This window comes from Lichenostomus cassidix, chromosome 12 (assembly GCF_008360975.1).
Source record: "Lichenostomus cassidix isolate B80296 chromosome 12, HeHo_3.0, whole genome shotgun sequence".
NCBI classification, from domain to species: domain Eukaryota; kingdom Metazoa; phylum Chordata; class Aves; order Passeriformes; family Meliphagidae; genus Lichenostomus; species Lichenostomus cassidix.
In genome coordinates this window covers 9213732-9238350 of record NC_139493.1, presented here as the reverse complement: position 1 = coordinate 9238350, position 24619 = coordinate 9213732, and the positions used below count along the sequence as shown (strand labels likewise).

The window sequence follows — 24619 nt, the reverse complement described above, 5'->3', positions numbered from 1 at the left end:
CACTCCACACCACAATTGTGACAGTCCCCATCACACTGTGGTGGGAGACAGGGCTCACAGGGATCCACTGCTGCCCACCTGGGAGGTGTTGGAGCTCTTGGATCTGCGTGTGAAAGTGTTATGGTGAGGGTGTGCGGGCAGAAGGAAGGAGCACCCATGGTTCTGCATTCCACACCTGCACAGACAGCCCCAAAGAGAGGTTTGCACAGATCTAAACCAAAGTACAGCCTTGGGAGGTCAAGTGAAATATCCCAAATGGATCTGTCAGGGATGAGACATTTCAAAATTATAACCTGCGGAGAAACTGCAGCACAGACATTTGGAGACAGTAAATTGGTCTGCAAGCAGGAACCTGAGCTTTAAAAACAGAGATGGGGGGCATCACAGGACTGGGGCTGTTCAGAGGATTGGGGCTTTGTGGCTCCATTATCTGGCTCCAAGTCTTAAAGATGCTCTTTGATTAACAGCTTTTGGTTACTACTGATCTCCCAGAACAGGAGTGAGTGATGCAGCCTCTTGTAGTCTGCACTATACACTCATGTACCAGCTGCCTTCAGGTGTTACATTGCTAAAATTTCCAGTGCTTTCAATTAACACATAGCAAAACCATTTGTCATGTTGTCTTTCCGACAAATAATTGCTATTCCTGGCTCCCTTCCACATCATTGTAAGTTTCTATTTAATTTATGGGCCCTAATAAAACATAAAGAAACCCCGACTGATGCTTCATCAGTTTGCTAAGCTTTTCCAACATCTTTGGTGGGGAGGGGAGCTGGCATTTCACAGTTTTATGGATCTGAGGAAAGGGTTTCCCATCCAGCAGCAGACAGGGAATTTGCAGCAGGGCAAAGGACAGACTCACACCCTCTGAGTCACATCTGGCACATCTGCAGGGTGGAGACACAACCACCAGCCCCAGACCCTGCTGCACTGGGAAGCGCCTGCCTGCCCCTCGGCTGAGCCTCCCACACATCCCAGGGCTGTGCAAGGCTCTTGCCACAGAGGCACGAGATGAAAGGAGAAGGATGCAAACATCAGAGGAAGGGGGGAAACTGTGTCATAAAGAAAACACAGCTAATTTCTTGCTAATTATTCAGACCTCAGGCCTCGCCTTATCCAGCACAGCCTTATTTCACACAGGAAGCACAGCCACGGATAGCTGGGGAAGGAACAAGGCACTTTCCAGTGCTGGGGGTTCCTGCTAGCCCTGCCTTGGCCACCAGTTGCACGTAGTCCACAGCCCTGATGCCCCAGAGAACAGGTTCAGGTGTCGCAAGCTCTCAGCTCACCCTCTTTGAAACACAACCCCAGTAACAACCACAGCACCCACTGGGCCCAAATTCACCCTCTGCCTGTCCACAGACATCCAGCATGTGAACACAGACCAGCACCCTCAGGGCCACCCCACACCTGCCCCACAATGGGCACAAACGCCTGCCACGTGCAGACCTGGCAAACTTCTTTGCACTAATGGCCAGAGACAGTAAATCAAGGCAACGAGTGACACCCCCAAAAACAAAAGGCTGAAGAAGCAACGCTTGGGTGATTACAAAAACTTGAACTGAAAGCTGCTCAAAAGACATCCAAAAGAGAAAGGGAAGAGGGCTGCCGAGGCTGACTCCCCAAATAAATTCTCCCTGCTGACAAGTTCGCCTCCAATTTGCAATTCTTGTGTCTGACTGCACCCGGAGTCGATACCAGCCCTGTCTGATGTCTCCTCTCACACAAGTACCCACTGCAGTGAGAGGCCATGCTTGGAGGGACAGAGCACTCAAGGGCAGCTGTCCCACTGCTCTCCACTGCCCTGGGCAGTGCAGGGGCTGGGACTGATGGCCACCCCCAGGTAGAGCCCTGGTCCTTTCCCAGAGTGCCACAGGGCAAGCAGCAACTCTGGGGCTGCCGGGCTCTTTAAGTGCTGCAGCCTGGACAGCCTTGCTCTGTGCTTCGAGGTGGTGTGAAAGGCTTGAAGGGAAAAGCAAAGAACTGTGAATCTCAGCAGAAATGGGGGTTGTGCTATTATACCCCAGTACCAAGGGAGAAGACTAAATAATTAATCACAAAAGCAACTGAGTGTTAACGAGCCGCACAGGATCAAACCGCATGGAAGATGCAAAGGCCCCCCAAACCCTCTTCAGTGTGCTGACAAGCCTCATTTTAATAACTTGACTACCAAAGCTGAGAGGATATGCCACAAACAAATAAATGTATCCCAGTATCCCCCTTGAGCTTCTGCTGGGGATCAGCTAGACACCTTTGCCACCTAAGGAGCCAGTTCAGAGCATGTTTTGCAGGTGGGAGAACTGAGAGAGCAAAGTGTCCCAGGCTTTGAGTGGTCATGGCTGAGGTCTTCTGCACATCACCCCACTCTCTCTGTAGCTTTAAGGAAAGGGGTGATATGCATTTGGAATAGGAAAAGCAAACAAATAATGCTGCTTCAGTGCCATCCCTGAATAGCAGAGTCTGACAGTGCAGAACTGAGCAGCAGCATCCAGGAGCCAGCGAAGGTAACACAAGACAGGAAGGGAAATATTATGGATATGCCTTTCTTGGATGCTCTGTCTAGTCAGCCATACTGAGGATAGATCATAGAATCATTCCAATTGTGCATTACTCTGCACACAGGAATGCAGACTACAGGGCTGTAATATACTACTAATACTAGGACACAATTTAGACAGTAACAGCATTAAATCACCTTCCTTCCCAGCACACCACACCAGACCCTGCACAGGTTTCTGTTACTCCATCTTGTGATGGAGATCTTAAATACTAATATTTCCATTAAGGTCCTTTACATCAGGTTTCTCCATCCTACAGTGAGAAAGGATTGTGCTAAGTAGGGTGAAAAAGACCATGTGGATTCCATTGTGCCAACAGCTACAGAAAAACAAACTCTAAATAATCATATATTCTGCTTACACAGCACCAGGACTTCCAAAAGGGCTTTGAGAAGTTACACTGATAGGCAGGCAATAGGCAGCGTTCTGCAATCCATCACTCAGGTGCTACAATCTGACAGGAAATAAGGATCCTGCTTAATGACCCAGAAGGGATATATAGAACTTAGGGGTATTCACACACTCAGTGCAGTACACACCACCTTCAGGGATCCTCTCCTGTTTTGGCTGTAGTACCTTTATCCTGTACAGTCTGACTCCTATGCAGCTGAGTGTGGGAAGAAGATTCAAATAACACAGCAAGATGGGCTTTTCTACAGCTTCTGTGTGACTGCAGGGCACCAACCTCATTAAAAGACCCATGTGCTGATGTCAGAATGATTACTTCTGAAAATTCCCTGTAATAAAACACAAAGCCTTTTCCACCATGATATCAATATCACAACTCTGGTTAACTTAAGGAAAGTCATAATCTAAAACAATATTCACGCTTAGGGCGTTTCCAATATCCAAGTGTAATCCTATGGACACGAAAAGAACTTTAATCCTGAGTATTTTATCAGAGAAACACAACAGACTATGGAATTACTTCCTCTGCCTGCATCTCCTACTAAGACTGAAGAAGACCAGACTGAATTTTGTAGGCTTGCCCATCAAGGTATGCCCACAAGGCACCAGCAGGGTCAAGATTTACCTGGGACAAGAACCCCACAAACAACAGCATGCTGCAGGATGTGTTTACAGTTGTAAAAGCAGATCTCATTGCACAGGTGGGGGCAGAGAACTGAAACTTGGTCAGCAATTCAGAATTTACTGAGGTACTCACTGGCTTGAGGAGGCTTTGCTGCAACACTTTAATGATACATGGGCTGAATATTTTGCATTTCTGTGCATGAAACCTCTCTCAGCTAGAATGAGGTTGTGTCCCTTGCGGGACATCATTTACATCAAAATCTCCCCCACTTCTCAGCAGGACTTTCATGCCTCCCCAGCATTTCGAAGGCAGAGGCATATCTGTGTGTGAGGATAGACATATCGTTTTTAAACATTCACCGAGCTGGAAGTGTGGAAGATGCCAGCATATGAAGGGTTCAACTGATGTGTAAATGCAGCTCTTTGAAAAGAAGGAATTGAACACCAAAACTGGTTCAGTGCAGCTAAATTGGTCCCCTAAGGGCCAGTGGTAACAGAAACCTTCAGCCCAAATAAGAACAAGTGAAATATTCAGCAAACAGCGTTTGATGCTTATGTGCAGGAGAAAAAAGTGGTGCAACTATTGGAAAAATAAAATATCATGTTACCCCAAGTTACAGCAGAAGTAGCAGATAAAGGGGGTATTTGGAAAATACTTTGGGGGTGGCAGAGTTCTGGCAAGCCAGTGCTGGAAATTCCAACATCCCAAGACCATGGGTGAAGCCAGCAATGGAGGTTGTGTCACTGTTTCCATCACACCAACCCACTGCTCAGACTGAGCTCCCTCCAGGCACTTCAGCTCTAAATCACATTCCCTGTGGCAGTGGTGGGGACACAGCACAGACCTGAAACGGGTCCCCAAGGAGTGAAGGCAGAGAATATCCAGGCTCTGACCCATGTATGAGTAGGACATGCATGAACAAACTTCCTTCTGTCACCCAAGGCCACGTCTGGAGACCTTCATCTCTGACAGGATTTAAAGGCTGGTGATATCCTGTCCTTGGGCTGAACTTCACCTGATGCCTAGGAGTGGGAACAAGACCAAGCTCTTGTTCTCTCCCTGGGTGTGTCCCTATGCATTGGGAGCACGAGCCTGAGACTGCAGCTAATCCATTTGTATTAACAACAGTACTATGGATATGCTGAAGGGTCAAGGCTTGTGGAGGGCTTACTTCACCCCGTGAAGTTCCCAAAATTAGGATGCACCTGCCAGAAAGGCTTTAACCATCAGCACATCTCCTGTGCTGCTGGCAACCTGAAATCAGCCTGCTCCACTGTGCCAAATGATAGTACCTTAGACTGACAGACACACAGACAAAACCTGAATTTGCTCAACAAGAGCTCAGCTCTTGACTGTTTTCCAATAAAAATATATCAGAAACACTACAATCATTTTAATTTCCCTGTGAGGAATGGTAAAATTGCTTTTTGTTTTATCCCCTCCCTGTATTTCTTCCTGCTTTCTTCCCAGGAAGGAACGTATAAATGGGGGTGCTCTAGTACCTGAATTCTTGAGTCATTTTAATGTCCATTATTATGATCATTGCTTGAAGACAAAGATGTAAGCAATAGCTCTTTCCAGGGCAGGAAGGGAGTTCATCAGAAAATATGACAATAGAGTTAAAGAAAGAAAATGCATAAGAAATTAACTGCTCAGGGAAGCAATGCTTGCTTTACAGGTGGAACATGGACAGTGTATTATTACTATTTAAACTCCTTGCTTTCTGAAAACATATCATCTTTATGACGCTTCAGCTACATATCATAGAAACAAAATGGAGTTATTTCTTCCTGTTTTATCAGTTGAGGATGATTTTGTCAAAGAAAGACCTTGCCAATACTTCTGGGATGTAAAACCACAGGGATTGCTAATATATGGCAACAGCAGCTGGTAAAGTAAACTAACTGGACATTATTTTATTTCCCAGCAGGGATCACTGAACAGATATTGGCAAAAACAATGCTTACCCTTGGAACCCTCACTTAAGAGGCAGAGGAAGAATTATTTCAGGAAGAGAGACCTGTGTTATTGGATTCATATCTCTGGGCTTTTCTTGTTGCACTGGCACTGAATCCAAGGGGGGAAATACTTTTTGGTCTTGCAAAAACAGAACTTTTACTGTTTCTATGACGATACAGAAGCTGTACATGTCATAGTTGATAATCCAAAATAACCTGAGATGCCAGTTCCAACTGCAGACCTACATCAGGGATCTGAGCTGAGATCTCTCTGCTCACGTGAATATCCTGACCACCCAGTCATTACCTATTTCTCACGAAAATGTCTCCTTTTTATTCTGACTGTGGTTAGAAAGCTCATCCCGGAGTGTCGAAGGAGTTTCTAATGGCAGGTACATCAAAACTCTGCAGATCTCATGCATCTCTGAGTTCTGACTCTCCCTTTTAATTAAAAAACTCCCAACTACCTTCATTTCTTAGACTACTTATATGGTTGCAATAGAGCTGGGAAGGAATTAGACTGAGAGAAAAACTGTGCCTTCCTCATTGCCAGAGGTATCAGCTACATTCCAAATTTCCCAAAACTTTTAAAGATATGCAAATGTATTTTAAGCAAAACAAGATCCAAGCAAGCAGAGAGGGGAGAGGAGAAAACCCCAAGAGAAATGTGCAGAGTCTTTAAGTGAAAAAGGCTGATACTTCCTCTTGGTTACATGCCAGCCAAGAAAAGGCTACATCTTCACACAGACAGTGCTGAGCCTCTGCTAACTTTATGTTTAGGCTGAGGCATCTCGGTGAAAATGATGCTCACACAAAGATACCTCAGCAAGTGTTGGTTTGTAATCCCTTTTATTCTCTGATTGGCGTTTGGCCCCAGTGCAATGCATGCTGATCTCTCCAAGCAGCACAGACACAGCAATGGCATGAAGCAACCCACTGCAAGATTCTGGACAAATGCCCAAAGCATTCATTTTCTGCTCAGGCATGTTTTCTCAGTGGAAAAAAAGAGTGTGTATGAGGAGAAAACATTATCTCATGACTGTTCTGCTACACTCCAATGCACTCAGATGAGAAGGGGCATATAGGTTGCGAAGACAGACCATTTATTTTAAAAGGCACTTAGTTTCCTTTTGGTTTGTGTTTCCTGAAATAGATTGTAAAAAAGGAAACGCAGACATGTGTCTTGGGGATTGATATATCATGTGGCAATTTTGTAAAGAGCACAACCCTTCCCTTGTGCCCCCCCACAGTCAGCTATCAAGCCCTGAATTACACACTGTTGTTGATTTCCATGGCTTTGTATGATTAATCTGGCTGTACTCCGTAAAGCAAAAAGAGCAATTGGAACACAGAGGAAAGGAAATCGCTCACAAAAAAACTAGGTTACAATAACCCTCAGGAGCTGAGTGAAACCAAGAAGAGGAGAAGAGTTCAGCACTAGGCTGCCAGCCTGGGCAAGGACACAACCCTGACTCCAGCCGTGTCAGACCCAGTGAGTATCAAATGCACAATACAGCACATTTTAAAAAAAAGCTTTTATAAACCCATATTAAAAGAAAACAATGGATTTTTTTTTCAAGGACTTCGACCTGAGGATGCAGCATAGAGTGCTATCTTCTAGGTCTTGAGTACAGTGAGGTGCAAGTAGCTCATACAAGAAAGTAAAAAGTGAATAGAGGGATCCTGTCCAGACCCCCTCCCAACACTCTCTGCAAGGAGACAAATCACTCCTTTTAACTGAGCTAAATGAGCCAGCACAAGGTATCCAGGAGGGAGCAGAAAGCTAGGGAAGCACTTCTTGTTATTAGCTAACAGTTGCATTAAGAGAACAGCTGGTGGCCACCAGATTTGTTGAAAGTAATTGAAAAATTACAGTAATTTCAGCCTACAGCAAAAGTCAGTGTTGTTTAGCTTTCCATTTGTATCTTTAACTCATGGAAATATCTTTTTTGGCCAGACTACAAAAACACAAAATTAAAATACAGACCTTTATACCTCGCCAATATGTGGCCTTGTTATCATCTCAGGACTCCACCAGTGCCAGAATGCTGAAACCTCACTTCATATTATTTTTGTCCTCTTACTCTTCTGCAATACATTGTTAAAATATTTTGCTAGTTAATAAGTTCATTTCATTTTATCCATTACCGTTCCAAGTAATTCCTTCAAAGTATGAAATAAAAACCTACTTCTGTACCAGGTATTTACACTGAGACAGGATAGAAAGCCTAGATCTGCCAGCAAGTTGATAAAACTTCCAATACTAGTAGCATCAGTCTGTAGATAACTTCAGTTCCTGCCTTTCTAGCACTTTTAAAGAGTGTACTTTTGTGGGTGAATATAAAAGAAAGAAGTTAAAGAAAAAGATTCATATTTACTGATATGGGATTATATTTTTTTCTTGTTCCAGATGTCACACTGGAGGTACAGATCAGCCTGGGAGAAGCCTGAATTTTAAGACTTTGACGACGAGGGAAAACAGCATTACACAGAATTTACTGAGGGTGCCCATGGGGTGATTTTAGACTTTCAATTCTGTCAAATTAAGGTGGATTTTTGCAATTAAAAGGAAAGTACTTACTGCCACACCGAGAGAGCAGAGAAGCTAATACAATCTCCTTGACATGGCCCTGAGGCACAGGAGCAAATTGGCCTCCAGACAGACCCACTGCAGATTCCCTGTCAGCTCCAAAATAAATGAAGAACTGTGATTTGGCACATCCCTGTGAGTATGCAAAGTCAGATGCCTGTACATGAGGGAAAAATGCTATGGATAAAAAGTTGTACAGGTGCAGGGGAATAGGAGATCAAGGTATTTCCTCACCTGTTTTAAATGCTGTCTTCCAAGCTGCTTTGTGTTATTCACTAACTTAGAAGGAAGACTGTGACAAAAACATCCCATAGCTGTATGTAAGGAATAGAGTCAAGAGGAAAGTAGCTCAGTGATAAACAGGGAAAACATCCTCCTTTAGATCCATGGTTTTAACTTTGATCAATAATAGGCATCTGCTCTTGCCATCCTGGATTTTTCTCAAGGAAGACAAATGGAGTAGTTGTCACAGAAAAAAGAGATGCCCAGTAAAACCACCTGCACAACAAATTGTTAATGGCAGTAACATAAAGGGAAGGTATAGGACAGAGTTCCCAGCCCCTGTTTTTAGCTTTAATAACACCCCCAAAACTCCCACATGATTTTATATGCAAAACAGAAAGGATGTACAGATAGACACAGGAACACAAGGATTTCACCCCCTTTTTACAGGGTCAAAATCAAGGCCCAGATTTTCCAAACAGCCTGGGACTCCCTGTGCAGCACAGCAAAGGGCCAGAGCAACTGCTCCCATGTAATGCATCCACATCAGGGCAGGGTGGTCTTTCATTCCTGTTCCAACCAAAGCACACATGGGATCTGGGCAGAATTTGCCCACAGGATAACAGCACATGCTGTACCTTTCCAGCAGGAAGGGTTAATGCCACCTCAGACACACTTGTACACTGGCTTCCCTGCAAGGATTCATCACCTGCCTCTGGGCTGCTAGGGGCCTTTTTCATTCAATTACCCCCCTAAGAGATCAATATCCTCTCTACTGTTCGAGCCTGGAGGAAGATGAGGGATGAGCTATGGCTGAAGGAACCACACCATGCTCAGAGCAGGTGACAGTCACCTAGGATGCTACAGCATCAGGCTGAAAAATGGGCTTCATTTGGAGACATAAATAAAACATGTCCAATCATAAGTTATTAATGAGATATAGAAAGGGCTGAAGCATAGCCACACTGACAGAAAAGGAATCACAGCCACTGCCAGCTCAGTGGTTTGGGCTGAGGGAGTTTCGTGCGTTCACCACTGCCTGGTTTTCATTGCTGTAGCAGTAACAGCGCCATAAATATTCACAGCAGCACCTCCAAGATACCTTCTGCTTTAAAACAAGCAGGTGAGGATAAACCCTAGGAGGCAGCAATGATCCTAAAGAAAAGGTGGGCAAGCGAGGGCAATAACATTGCATTCAGCCTTAGCTTTCTGAGACCACAGGCTCAACCTCTGCATCACAGCTTCATTTTGGGGATGAGTCTGGTTTCTCTGTGTGTTGGTTGCCCATCTGCTTTGTTTTACTGGCTACACTGGGCCTGGGGGATAAATACAGTAATGCCAATGGCTGTCTTCTCCAGGAGTAGAAGCTCTACAGGATATTTCATTCTCTCACTTTGCTGTGCAGTACTCTGGACTGGCACTGCACCACAGGATGGAAGCACCTTACCTGCTTGCCCTTTTTTTATTTTTTTCCCTTGCCAAGTAGAGATCCAAAACTTTTCTTGTTTTCCTGCAGTGAGCAAATCTTTTTGTGACAGAAACCCAATTGCAGCAACACTCCCTGCTATGAAACACAGCCAGGATGCTTCACAACACGATGCTGCTGTACAGCAAACAAGGCAAAGTGGCACAAGAGCATGTTCCCAGTTCTTGGGATTGATTCCCATGACTCTGTTCTCAACAAAAACATGGAAACAAAACCAAATATCTTCCTATACCAAATAGGATGCAGTAACTTCCATCTAAGGGACAAGGATGCCTACATGCCCAAATGTGGTGTCACTGAAAATCTGGGTCTCACCATAAAAGCTGTTGTTCTAAAACTGGGGTTTTGTTAAAAATTTCACTCCATATGATAGTTTTCATGAACATATTCTTCTAGCCTATTCCTGGGTGTTTTGGGGTGTTTTTTCTCTGCTTATTTATTTTCTCAGTTCCCAGTCAAACACAAGAGAGGAAGAACAAAACGCAAGAAAAAGCATCTAGTCCAAAAAAGAGAGTAGTAAACATGACTCAGTGAAGCTTAAAAGGCCAAAAAGCACAGAGGTATGTAAATGGAAAGCAAAACATGTATTTTCTTTTGCGAGATGTGATGCCTGGCATGTTCCAGATGACAGCTTTTGACAAAGGAACAGCAAAATTACTTTCATTACATCATTCACACCACACACTAGGAGAAACTAGAGTGGACAAAAATAAACATGTTTTAAGCTTGAATGTCTCAAACCAAGTAACCAAGCTTTTCTTCTGCCATAGCAGTGGGGTCCAGGCTCCTTGGTGTGTGCTGCTGATTGCTCAGGCAGCTGCTGGTCTCACCAGCTCTTGCAGAGCACCCCTTCCCTTGGGCTGCAAGCTTTGGAAAGCAGGGAAAACAGTGAGGACATTTTTTAATTGCCTTATTTGTTACTTTTCAGTCTAACACATGTATATGGTTAATTATTTAGGCTCTTCGCTGCTTCTGTTTCCTTATTTATAAAATACAGTTGATTTGCTGCAGTAACTGGGAGCCAGCAGGGCAGGCAACCACCGATCACCCCTCCTCAAACAGTCCTGTTTGAGCTCGGCTGAATGACAAGCATGACCAGCCAGAAATCATTCAGTTTTTCGAATAGAAAGACGCACCAATATTGAGGAAAGTTTAATTATTGTATTGGACAAGCAACTGTATGTTCCTAGGGGTTTTCAGTGGCACCTTCTGCAGAGGATCAAGAGTCCTTGAAGAGGACTGAGGAGCCCTACAGCCATATGAGCTGATCTTGGCCAAAGACAGCTGAGAGCTGTGGGCAGGGAAGTGCTGCCAGCCCCAGCCAACCAGATGAATGCCTGGTGGATTAACTGTGAATGTTCCTCATGCCAGGAAAAGCTCAAGGGCTCAGTGAGAGAAGGAAAGCAGGAATCCAAGAGGACTGACAGCAAGAATTTCTCCCCGAAGTGAGGGGATTAGCTGGGGAGGAAAGACAGAGCTTGAGGGAGGAAAAGAAAATAGCGCAGAAAGCAGAAAGGGGGAAGGAGCCTGTTTCGGAAAAGACAGTAGCAATTAGTACAGCGAGACCAATCCTCATTTCTATGAGGATGTTTAAAGTTAAAACTACACAAAACTAACCGCAGCCACCATAGCTGAAATTTTAACACCTAACCTTACAATTAATAAAAATCAGCTTCAGCAGAGGAGTATCCCCTCAGCAAGCATCCACCTGCAGTGCCAGGCAGAGTACTGTTTTGGGACATTGGATCATATAAATGCCTGGACCAGAGGACAGACAGATACCTGGGCTGGGGTATTGGCCACTGTCTTTCATATATCCCCTTTTTCATGTCTTCCTGTCTCTCTTCAAAAGGTGGTCAGAATTTTTAGTGCCAAATAATCGCCTGACCATCTCCTAGGATGCAACAGATAGCTAGTGAGCTTTTGAGTATATACAGATGTGAAATGCAGCAGAGATCATTACTCACTAACATAATTCATAGCAGCTCCCATCCTTGCTTGCTGCCCAGTCATAATGGGCTCATTCTGGTACTGAAGTGCCCAGGCATCATTTATTTTTTATAAGTCTTTTGAGGATGTTCTTTAAACATCATCTGTCCCAAAATATTGAAGACAAGTAACAACATCTCTCTCTGGTTGTTCATTTCAAAGCTCTAGTCCCAAAAGCCACTTCCAGCTCAGTTTAATCCTTGATCAAAGCAGTACAATTTAGCATTGGATTAGCAATTCTCTCATTTAAATCTGTCACTAAGAAATGCAGGTGATCTAAGTCAATTCTAAATATTTCAACCAAAGCCACTAAAACTTTATCAGGTAGTACAGGAATAACATTTTTTTTAACCTTCATTACAATCTCAGGCTGCATATTCAGTGTTTTGCAGGCATAAAATGCCCTGTGTCAGAATACTTGTTTCTAACTTTCCTGGAAAACTGCAGAAGTAAAACCCCTCATGTTCCACACTATTGCCAATTCCTTAAGGATATTTAGCAAAATAGCATGCCAGGGAAAAAGAACTATAAAAACTAATAAGGCACCAGATCTTCTCTTGGCATCTGCCGACTAAAAAGGGACCCCAGGGCTGTGTTTGATCCAAGCACTTCCAGACATCACTCCAGAAGGTGGAAATCCTGCCTGTGCCACCCTATTTGATTGCGAACATGAAACTCCTTCCAGTGCAGAGAGAAGCCCATGAAGCCTCCAAGCCATGGAGGCAAAGAAACAAAGAAGCATGAGGATAAACTGTCAAAGGCAAATGATGCCAAATATAAATTCTTATGTCTGAAATAAGTTCAGTTCCGAGGCTTCCACAGGAGGACTGTAACTCCAGGGTGAACGTGCCCTTGTGTGCAGCAAGGAGCAAAAGAGCATCTCACTGCCTGTCTGTACACACACTGGGGTAATCACAACCCATGTGCTCCCTTGCTCTCTTATCACCCCAATAACCAATGTCAAGTGAAGCAGCCCTCAGGCTCCTGCTCTCTGCTCACGTCTGTCCGATAGAATTGCAACCTCGATCTTAGCATATGCTTTTTTACTCACTAGGCAAGTCACACATAAGAATTGCACCCCAAACTTAAGGTTTAGTCCACCTCAGAAACTTGTGCATTGTGTTCAGGCCTTTCTCTTTGCTACCGAAGTTTTGTACCTGCCGGTCCTGACAGAGTTTCTGCGTGTCAGCACACAGATCCTTGCATCAGCATGTAAGTCTCTCTCCCCTTAAGTGAGGCTAAAAGCTGAGTTTATACATTGAGTGAAGTCTGGAATCAATAGCATCCGAGTTACACTGAGCCCCTGAAAGCTGTTTTGCTTTAGAGGTCCCTATAAAAATGCGGGTCATCTTCCTTAACAGCAAAGAACTTTGATCTGCTGCAGGAGTGCCGCCGGCTGGAAGGGTTTGCACAGGAGAGAGGAGCTCCCAGCGGTGAGATCTGCTCCAGGCTCCATTAAAATGCAAACCTTCCAGAAATCAAAGGTAACAGCAGCGGGACCGAGCCCCGGCTGCAGCATACCCCGTGAGCCACGAGTACAGAGACCTCCGAACACTCGCACAGCTGAACTGGGGGCGAGGGACCCTGGGATCACAGTCCAGCACAACAAAACTTCTTCACTTCTGATCACATGCAACACTGCAGGATGGTGAGTACAGAAACTGTCCTGTCTCAGATTAACTTGCTCTGAAATAAAATATTAACGTTCCTCAAATCTTCTCAAAGTGGATTTTTTCCCCATTATCCTGCCAGGTTTCTCATCCTTTCAACCCACTCCCCTTCTGGAAGGAGTGTAGGGAGGGACTGGCACCATGACTCCCTAACAGTCTGGTGGAGTCCGACACCCAAGTGCTTCTCCCTGCAAAGTAATATTTCCCACATGGGAGGAGGGAAACCTTGTGAGACTCTGAGGCACACCTAAATCTACTTTACTGCAGTAATAACCGTGGCAGATGAATAGAGAAAAAATCCAGAGAGTCAACGGGAAAAAAAATCCAGCATCAGAAAAATATAGGACATGCAAGAAATTAAAATAATCCTACTCCCGCCTGCCAATGCACGGAGGGTGAAAATCAATCACAGACCATGTAGCTTTTTTCCTCCTGCCCAGCTAAGGAAAAGTAAAGGCTCAAGTGCTCGCCCTCCAAGTCCCTGTCGCAGGCAGGAGCGAGCGGCTCCGCTCTGACCGTACCTTTGCTCCTCCGTCTCACCACCCCGAGCCGGCACTTGAGCGAGACAGCGAACATCTTCCTGCAGCCTCCAGCGCTGCGCTCACATGGCTCTGTGCCGCTGCTCCCTCCGCACCTCTGCCTGGCTCTGCGAGGGGCTGCCGGCTCGAAATTAATATATGATTACTGTGAAATAGAGTCAAGCTTTAGGCAGTGGCAGAGGGAGTGAGAGGGAAGGGTTTTTGTGGGGAGGATGGCAAAGACTGAGCTAGAGGGGGCACAGACCCTTGTCGGTACTTTCAGTGAGGGGCTGTTTTGCTATCTTGTCCAGATGAATAAAATCACACATTGATGTTTTAAACCTATCACCAGCCTCCCACTGTTAAGGACTGGGAATCTGCTACCACATTAACATATTAATTTGCAAAGTAAGATTATTCCTTAGCACACACGGGTGCATGCTTGCACTTCACCAGAAAGCTAATCCAGAGATTACCAGAGCAAAGGAGATCAAAGCCCTCAATTTTATTGGAGCAGTTCACCAGAAACCCAGCACCAGCACAAATGCAGTGGGACTGTGCTGGTAACAGCCCCAGCAGGGCAAGTCCTGCTAAAGAAACTTCTCTGCATAAGAACTTCTTGTGTCTGTAGAAACTACTGACAATGTCATGCAGACCTAAGATGAAAGCCACCATCCCAGGGATGCACAAACCACCTACTGAATGTCAACTTCCCAAACAAACTTCACACTATTTTTTTGTGGAAGGACTTTAGAGAGGGTTCATGAGGGCACACAGGTCTCACTGTCTTCCTTACCCAACCCTGCTCATCCCTACATTCCTCTGAGAGACCAACACCTGCTGACGACTCTGCCTGACCAACATGTTACTACTCCCTTTCATCTCTGACTTTCAGCCCAAATCACACTGGGAGTAGTACTTTAGCTGACCTTTCCTGCTGAGCTGAGCCTCTCCCAGAAGCTGAATAAGCAAAATATTCTCCACTCTCTCTATGGGAACTCAGACTACAGCAGTAGTGGTTCTCAACTGCTTCTTACCATTGTCACAGGGGAGCTCAGAGGTGCCTTCCAGGAACCCACAGGGCAGCTCCGGATCTGTAGAAAAAAGCTTCATCACTAAATCAATACCTGAGGGCTAAAGGTTGCCCTCAATAGATGGACATCTGGGAGTTTTTCTCTAACCAGCATTTCTGCTGATCCCATAGAATACTTTGGAGATTGCAATTCGCTGCCTGCAGCCATTGGTCTGTGGAAACAACACATTGTGGCTTTCCAGGAGTCTCCTTAGAGACATGACACAGAATAATTCACCTCCAGTGCCTGATCTCAGCGATGCTCTGCCACTGAGTTTTTGCACTGAGTCACCAGGCTTACCCTCCCACTTCTTACGCTGGAAGGACATGTGAACAGTTTCACAAATTCAGACTCGGAGGTATAAATTTGGAACCAAAGGAAAACATAACACAGACTGACCCAGAAAACTTTCCAGCAGGGAAAGGGCTGTGGAGAGCTGCTCTGAATTTGTAGAAACATTAGCAGCACACACAAATGGCAATCCCAGAGGAGACACCACCAAATTCCAAATTCAAGAATTCCCGTTACAGACCCTCAAAACACAATAAATCCTCAGTAGTTTAGAGGTCAACCTTGATGTAACAACACAAGAGATTTTCTTCTTGCCTCCATCTTGTTTTCTTTAAAATTATATAGAATTGCAAGCATTGACATGTGTGTAGGTGTATATCAATTATAGATAAATTTAAATGTATGTATTTAAAGCCTTGTACAGAAGATGAAAGGCCTGAGCACTTGGGGGTTGATGAGATCACAAATGTTCAATTTCTGAGACAGCCTGAGAGCTGACTCCCATCTCCCCATGCACAATTGCTTGCTCTGTTCAGGCTGCTTTTTCCTTCTCTCCCCTCTACTGAGCACAGGCATCTCCAATTAATTTCACTGGAGCTGTAGCAGAGGATCTTAAACACTTTTTCCAATCAAAATATCATTTTGCACCAGATCTTCCCTGCTTTCATGATGCTGAAGTACCAGTCTACAAATAACACTAGAGGAACCATGCCATTTCATCTTTCATCCTCTCTCTAGGTTCATCACTGGAATTTAAGCATATTCTGACTTAAACCTGAATATTAAGATCCAATTTACCCTCCTCTGAGAGTCTCAGAGAACTTCTTTAGCCAGGGGAATTGCCTGAATGTCTCAAGACAATTGGCTTTACCTTAGAGGAAATTCCAGTTGAAAACAAAACACAGCTGTTTCTCTTTGATACTGCAACAAATGTGTTTTCTGCTCTCCCACATATAAATCTAATCCTCATTTCAGCTCAGGAAATGACTGTGGGGACACTGGTCATCAAGAGTGCACAATAGAATGAGTGAGAAATGCAGCAATTAAACTAAGAGGATATAAAAGCATTTGTATAATGGGAAATCTATTACCATTTATCATGTCTGGTATTTGAAGTGGCTCTGCCAAGCCATAGAAGCCATTGCAAATAATGCAAGAGGATAATGAAAATATACACCAAGTTTCAGAAAAAATAAAGCAAAACACCATGTGATTAATGAATATACCATATTTAGAATATATGTATGTGCTACTGCGTTTATCTGTCTGACAATGATTACATTTCTTCTGTAACAATTATTACATTTTTTCTATAACCTGTGAAGAAATGGTAAGGAAAAAAAACAGCCTTCTGTTCAAGTAAACATTTAAAAATATGTATCAGAACAAAATTAAAGGAGCAGAAACTGTTCAAAGTAGAGCTTACATTAAATTAGTTCATTTTTCCCTTGAAGTTGCCATACAATTTGTTTCCTTCCTTGGGAATAATAAAGCAAAATCCTGTGTGTCTAATACACATCCTGAAAATTACACACTGTACTAAAATGCATTTTAGAAGGCAGTATTTCCTTACTAACAGGTGCAGTTACAGCTGAATGTATTAATGTTACAAATACTGATAATACTGCCTTTGTGAATTTGTTCTTATTATTTTCATCTTCTCTTCACTAGTTTAAAGGATGTTCCTACATTACTTTTTATGTGCTTCAATGATATCAGTACAGTCAGCGGACAGACCCATAAAACGGGTTCTGGGGAGAAAAATGCAGATTTATATGGAAAGGCAGCCTCTTCTTTCCCTCTTGTCTTTTGGTATTTGCACGCTGTCTGCAAAAAATAAAACCAGGTACTGGAATAACAGTGTTTTTATCATCCCTATACATCAGACCACATTAAACTGGCTAACCAGTGTACACCTTCCATTTAGAAAGAAAGCAAAATAAGCTCACTACAGACAGTTTTTCTCTATAAATTGCATATGAGTATATATGGGCATATAGATTTTGTGGGATTACTGTCCTGCAAAAATATGTCAAACAGATTGGCCAACAACAATCTGAAGGTATCTCTCAAAAATGTTCATGACATAGTGAATATTAAGATAATCTATTGCAATTAACAAGCGACCTCCCCCTAAGAGCTTGGGAGCTCTGAGAGCCACAGAAGCAAATAACATTGGCCAAATGTGGCATTAAAGCATTTGGAGACAAAAAGTCTGCCTTAGATAAGCAAGTGGGATCAATGCTGAAACAACAAATCCAATACAGTAATGCCTTGAACCAAAGGCAGGCTGAGCTGATCTATAAAAGTTCAGGTACCCCACAGACTCATTGGCTGCTATGTGTTGACAGTGAAGCTCCCCTTCCTGGCATAGGAATTCCCACAGAAACATCCATATCCGCTATGGAAAGCAGAGCAGCACCAGGGTAGCCAGAAGGGGCTCACCCCTCCCCAAAGCCATGGAGCAGACCCCAGGCTCCAAGTTTATTGCCCCTTGGAGTCTGCTAAATCAAATATGCTGCTTAGAAATGCTGTTAGTTGAGGTTGGGGGGTCAAACTGGGAGCTCGGCAAAGCCAAACTGAACTTGCTTCTCCCCGTGTATTGACATTGTCAATAACAGGTTTGGGAGAAGATGTTCTGCCCACACTGACACCTGTACTGCTTCAACTGATTACCCTTAATAAATGATCCTGTGACAATGTGAACAATGAATAATTTCATTGGAACCACGCTCATTAGTAGACAATTCCCAAAAGGAAATGGTCTAAATTATGCTTTACAAGTACTTTGCCTGATCCTAATTAGCATGGCTACAGCTTTCCCTGTGCAATAGCACAGCCTCCAACAGAGTAACATATTGGGGGGGGGGCGGTTCATGTGGCACTATTAGGTTTAATTACCCTGATTATTATCTTATGCAGGTGACAGCCTGTCATAAACTGTTCAGCAAAACAAGCAAACAGGCTTCAGTCACTAACCTCCATCCTCAATATTTTCAAAGTTCTTATTTTCTGCATCCATGGGCACCTTCTCTGACACAAGCTCTGAACATCCTGTGCAACTTTTTACAAGCTCACCAGAAGGACACTCCATGAGAAATGCCATGTTTAGTTTTCAGCTACATGCAATTATTCCCTCTGAATTAGAACTTCTCTGGACCCTCAACCCTCTATAGCACCAGCTGCAAGAAACCAGCAAGAGGCTCTTTGGAGAAATTCCTTATTTTCACCATTGCATTGCCGTGTGTAAGCACCATATGTGCTGACAGTGTCTTCCCATTGTGCTGACAATGTCTTCCTCTCCGTAAGTCACACCCCAGATGGGCAGGAAGGCTGAACACATAGGATTTTTCGAGCACATTTCTGCAATTCAAGTGGGTGAACAGCATTTGAATTATGTCCCATAGTTGAGAAGACAACTAACCTAAGAATTCACCTCTATGTTCCTTTCTTGAGCTTCCAGCCTGAGGCCTATCAGTATTACTCGTAGTCATCTCTTCCTATTATGACTACTTTATCAGCTGACATTTGGAAATTGTGTTAGGAGAGCTGTATTATCCCAAAGAGTAGTGACCAAAGTGGTACTGCCTACTGCCCACAGTAAGAAGAGTAGTCCTGCAGGTGGAACATTGTTGCCAGGATTCAAAGACCACAGTTTATTTTGCCAGGAAATGCTGAAGCCATCCTTTAATAATTAAATGATACAAGTACGCTTGCTCAATCTGTGAATCCATGGACAAGGCATCAGTCTTTCCAAGGAGGCAGCTGAGTCTCCTGAAGCAAGAAATTAAAACAGTCTTATCTCTGTGTGCTATACTGCCACTCGTGCCGGCTGCCAATTGACTTGGGAGAATGAAAGAGAATTGGGAGAATCTTGCAAATGCTGACTGCAGGTGCCTGCCTATACAGGGGTCATGCTCTGCCTTCATGTATGTACTCCCAACAGTCTTCTCACTATATTTCACATTGTTGTTGTGCTAATGAAGCAATTAGCAAGGAACAGCCCAGACGAGTTAGTAAGCCAAAGGCCAAAAGGCATCTCCATTTTAAGCAGGTTCTCGTGCCCCAGTTTAAGTGCCAGCTGCAGTCCTTTACTGTGAGCACAGTTAAAGATAACACACAAATCTGTTACTTGCAGAGCACCATCAGCCCCAGAAAGGATGGTAGGAAAGCTGTGGTCACTGCAGCTTAGCTTTGAAATTAAAGCAGCCTCAATTTAGACAAGCTATATAGTGAAAATTTAACTAACTGTGCAGAATCAGTACTGCTTGTGCCAGCATGTGTACATACCTTTTAAAATAGCATGTCTGTGTTGGTGGACTTGCTGTTACTAATATTTAGCACCCAGTAAAATACAACTTTGCTTTTTAAGCAAAACATTGGAAGTTTCAGGTTAAACAATTATTAATCAGTAGCATAAAGTTCAAAAGGTCTTACGGACCCATGAAATTGAATTCTATTATCCGCATTAAACACATTACACCAATATTACCTTTGCTTACAGAAACCTTATCTGGAGGTTCATTTTGCAGTGTACAGTGGACAGATGTTCCAATATCACACTGAGTGGTATTTTAATAGAAGAGGTAAAGAAAGAATGGGTCAACAGAAGTACAATTATCTCCATTTTAAACCAGATTGTAGACAGATGCCTTTTCCAAAATAATACCAGTGAAGGTGTTTTACTCACAAGAACAAATTAACGAAGGCAACAGCACATTTTTTGTTTTCTGGTCTACTTCAATCAAAACCAGATGTGTGCCTACCAGAAAACCAACCAGGTTTGCTTTGGCCTTGTCCAAGTTGCCAGGGATACATGGCTGAAGGATTTGGCCTGTGTTTTTACAGGACATCAAGCTGAATTATCCTTGTCCACCATCAAATCTAATGACCAAATCCACTGCCACACATAATTGGCATTGTTTTTTCATCTGCAAAACAGCTGTACCAGTTTATTCTGGCAGAAAATTTGCCCATCAGTGGCCTGCCCACTAGACTGGGAGCACACAGCAGAGGAGGGAACTGAGCCCAGCCCTAAGTAAATCCATACATCCATCTGAAAATTCATCATTCATTTTTCCTACTTTAAGCATTCTTCTGTTCACACAAGGCTTGAATTTCTCACCCCATTTGATAGTAGGTGCAGATTTGCCAGCCCCTGTGGTTATCAGACCCAGAGCTGCACCATCACAGAGGTGGCCCAGTGCTCACTTTTCCAAGAACTGACTCCACCTTTAATTAACTAGAGATTTGTTTTGGAAGTGTCTAAATTGTAACAATTATCACCATGATGGCATAATTAATAATTGATTGAATCTGGCCAACAGCTGGTATTTTGAAAAGCACTTACCAGCAATTTCATACTTCCCACTAAGGGAGATATTTATTTTTGTCATCCAAGGGAGACTTTGAGAACTCCATTTCCCACATCTACTGTCTTCAGATTTAATTTATTATCCTCATTTCTGAAGTATTTTCCTACCCCAACAGCCTACAGTTCCCTCATCCCGGAATTGCCAAATTGATTTCTCTAGTCAGAAATGCCAAACTCAGCCCTTCACAAAGGCTGTGATTCAGTCTATACATTGTATTGTGTGTTGATATCTAAAAACAGTATCAAAGCTGTGTTTTATAATCAGGGACCCTAAAACTATCACTCTCTGTTTGCATTTCCTTATTAATGAGTTGATTAATCAGTGAATTAGGTGAAAGCATTTTGCTCCAAAGTCAGTGGTGATGCATCCTGCAAGTGGGGCTTCAGATGGATTAGAGGAAAGATGGTGCCTGGATTTTTCTAAAACTCTTATTGCCTGGCTTTGCTCATTTATTTTTCTTTTTCAGTGGCAGAAAATCTGTCAAAGCAAGTGCTGCAGAGTATTTTGAGAAGCTAATTCAGTATGTGTCTCTGCTTCCCTAGAAAATCCAGGTATTGGCCTCCAGGCTCACCTGTGCTTCTCTCATCCACAGACAAATTCAAGATCTGGCTGAAAAGGGACTGAACCACACAGCTTCTGCAGCTACGTGGTAAGCAAATGAGGTGTGGATGCCACCTCTAATCATTTGAGCATTCATGTACTTGCTCTTGAAGAAGAAAAAGGTCTGTCTGATTGGACATTTTTACTCATTTCCTTGGTGTTTATTACAAGTGATCCCAAGATGGAAGGACGGGATTGAATCTGATCACTCCAGTCCTCTGAAAGCTGAAACCTGCAGCTCTTATTTAGCCACTCTCTATGCTTTGCATTGTAGGAAACGTGAGAAAGAGGCCCACAAATTCAAAGAATGCTTAACAGTAAGAAAGCATTTTTATCAGAACAAGATTAAAAAGACTTAAGGAACTCAGCTACTTTTCTTTTTCTCTTTGCAAATATTAGCCTTCAGCAAAGACATAAAAACATTTGTCTTCATTCTAAAGAGAATATTATCGACTAATTAATTTCTACCACCAAACAGTCCAAATGTAGAAGGGTTTAATTGCTGAAAATGTTGAAACAGAATATTTTCTCAGCAAAATTTATGTTTGGTTACAATGGACTGAATCTGTTCGATCAAAAGCTTTCTCTGTACAATTGTCTTTGCTGGAAGTTAAGAGAGACTATAACCATTCATGAGCTTTTAATCACCTCTGAATCTCCAGTGAATGCCAGCAATCCCCTTTCCATGGCAGGATCTGCAAGTGGGGTGCCCAGGAGGAGCTATAAATAATGCATCTCCACAACCCCCTTGGCAAAGAGGGAGAGCAGAGTTCCTGGGGCTTTGAAAGGGCACCAGATTCCAGTCAGGAAGCAGAGCTTTCTCCTTCTGCTGGCCCCCACAAGGGAAATCACTTTGAAAGGTTAAAAAAGGGCAACTCTTTCTTGCTCAATAGACCAGTTTATATCTTGTGATATGAGCAGAGCTGCTAATAACTACTTCATTTACAGTTCGCTCACCACCGCAGGGCACAGGCGGAGTGAGGATTATTAGGGTCTCCAGCCTGTGGCTTTCTTGGGATCCTTTGCCTTTATCTACAAATATCCCAGCCTTGATGCTATTAACCCTGACTTCTTCAGTGCCACACATTAATTCCCACTCTAGATTTTCTCCTTTCTACCAGCAACAAGACTGCCTTCACTAGCAGAACACTTGGTGCCAGTCTCAGTGTTGTCCCAGGACCCTCAGAAGTTTAACCTTGGTCACACTGACTGCTGCTTGCAGTGCTCCAGCACCATCCCCAGACCACAACCTTGAACAGATAATGCAGCACATATAGACTCAGCCTTGTGCCAATGCTCTGCCAAAAGAATATTCTTCCCTTTCCTGTTTCTCCACGTTCCCTGATGTAAAGCCTTGTCCAAATCATTTCATGTCTTGCGATCCCGTATAAAAATTCATTTAGAGGTTCCTCACTCTATTTTAGTCACCAGTGCGTTTACCAAACATCATCCTTGCACCTGGGGGCATACAGAGCTCTATGAACAGCCACATTCGAAGAACAGTGGCTTAGGAATAAACAAGTCTCTTTTCCAGCATTTGAATTTATGGCTGGAAACTAAACTATCAGCTTTGCAATGATTTACTACTGTACAATGAGACCCATGAGATATAAACAGAGAAGACAACCCTGCAGGACAATAAATTGCCACAAACCAAGCTGTCATCACAAAATGCATAAAAGCCTTGTGAAAACCACCCTGCTGATGGGACACATAGGGTTTTATGGCAGCTGTGCTTCTGCAGACATGAGGGACAGGGGTTTCTTCCAAAGCAGAAGGTGTCCATCCCTGGCCTCCACCACCACCTGCAGCTCTTCCCATCTCCTCCACTACTGAGGGTCAGGGACACTCCAGTGGCTTCTCATGAGCTTTTGCCCCATGATTTCCAGAGCACCTGGCCCCAAACCTTGATGATGAGATGCTCTGAGAAGCTGTCAAATTTCATCTGGCATAAAGGCACCTAAAGCACCCATACCCTTAGGGCATCCTGGCCATGCAGTTTTGGACTCTCTTGTTGGTGCAGTCCCCTTCTGAAGGGGACCCATTCTGATAGGCACCTATCTGAAGATGTTTGTCTTCACCCCAGGGATCAGGTGGGACAAGACCAGCTCTGAGAGAGACCAGCCAGAGATTAGTGCAGCTCCTGATCTCCTCTGCCTGCATCTCTGTGGGTCCTCACGTCCCTGCAAGCCTCAGTACTTGCGAACTTCAAAGCCACAAGAAATTCACAAACAGTTCTGGCAAGCTCGGCCAGCGGCTTTACAAGGATGGCTTGGTTTTAATTATGTGCCTGGGGGATTTCTTGTGGGAGGATGAAGCAACTGGGTCTGGCATCACTTAGGAATGAAAGGGTAGGAGTTTAACAGAGATGATGTGAAAGGCTGAGCAACATTCCTTTGAATGAATTCATATAACCCAGAAGTTCAGCAGCTCTGTATTTTTAAGGTAGATGATACAGGGTGGAAAATCATAAGAATAAATGTATCTTAGCTTCCAGAGGGGGAAAAAAAATTAATTTCCCATAACATTATACATGATTGGGATGTAAGTTTATATTCAGAGCCCTAGACCAGTGCAAAAAGAGCTGTGATAGATGGCACACTGGTTTAGGCCACTGAAAATGCCCCCTCCCATACCAAAATTTTCTCGCTGTTACACGCGATTAATGTGAGATTTTTCCAAACAGCTCTTTTGCCGAATCTGTCTTTCTGCTTAGACACCACAAAGCCAGGCAACTCAGCACTGCTTTGAAATGGGAATGGGGGATGGGGGGGGGGGGGGGATGGACACAAAACAAAGAAATCCAGAGAGATTGTCTGCAGGGAAATCCAAGGAGCTACGAAAAGATAAAACAAGAGGCAAAGAAGAATCCTTATGAAAATGCATGAGATGTGAAGAACTGGCAGGCCAATTAAACATGCCTAAATAGGATCAGAGATTATCCCAATGCCACTGTCATGTCCTATTGTTCTCCACCCTCCCTTTGTTCCCCCTCATCAGCCTCCAGAGAAGCAGTTTTCTGGAATCTCCCAATCGCTCCTGCTCATCCCTCTGACCAGTGACAGCCACACACGTTACAGACCCATCACTCCCTGCCTTGTGTCTCTGCTTCTCCCCAGTCCTCAGCCAGCTGCTGGCATTCTGTCTAGCTGTGCACTGCTCCTGCAAAAGGAACACAAATGCTGAGAGCCTGCAGGGAGTGGGGGCTGGCTGATGCCTCTGTAAACACCACACTAATCCGTTTCAGATATTAGAC

The 24619-nt window shown here is 43.8% G+C and overlaps 1 protein-coding gene across 2 annotated transcripts in view; it reads right to left on the bottom strand.

Annotated features, from left to right (window-relative positions):
* The window catches only part of GRIP2 (glutamate receptor interacting protein 2), a 249423-nt gene that overhangs the window by 107050 nt on the left and 117754 nt on the right, over positions 1-24619 (bottom strand). Inside the window, exons 1-2 of one of the 2 annotated variants that reach the window (XM_085072551.1) lie at positions 15062-15120; positions 14028-14190 (exon numbers count right to left, since the gene is read on the bottom strand). The exons of the other annotated variant lie outside the window; for it this stretch is intronic. Coding sequence (XP_084928677.1) covers positions 14028-14082 — 55 coding nt within the window. The 5' untranslated portion in view covers positions 14083-14190; positions 15062-15120. Of the gene's footprint in view, positions 1-14027; positions 14191-15061; positions 15121-24619 lie in introns of those variants that run through there. 2 annotated transcript variants of the gene reach the window in all.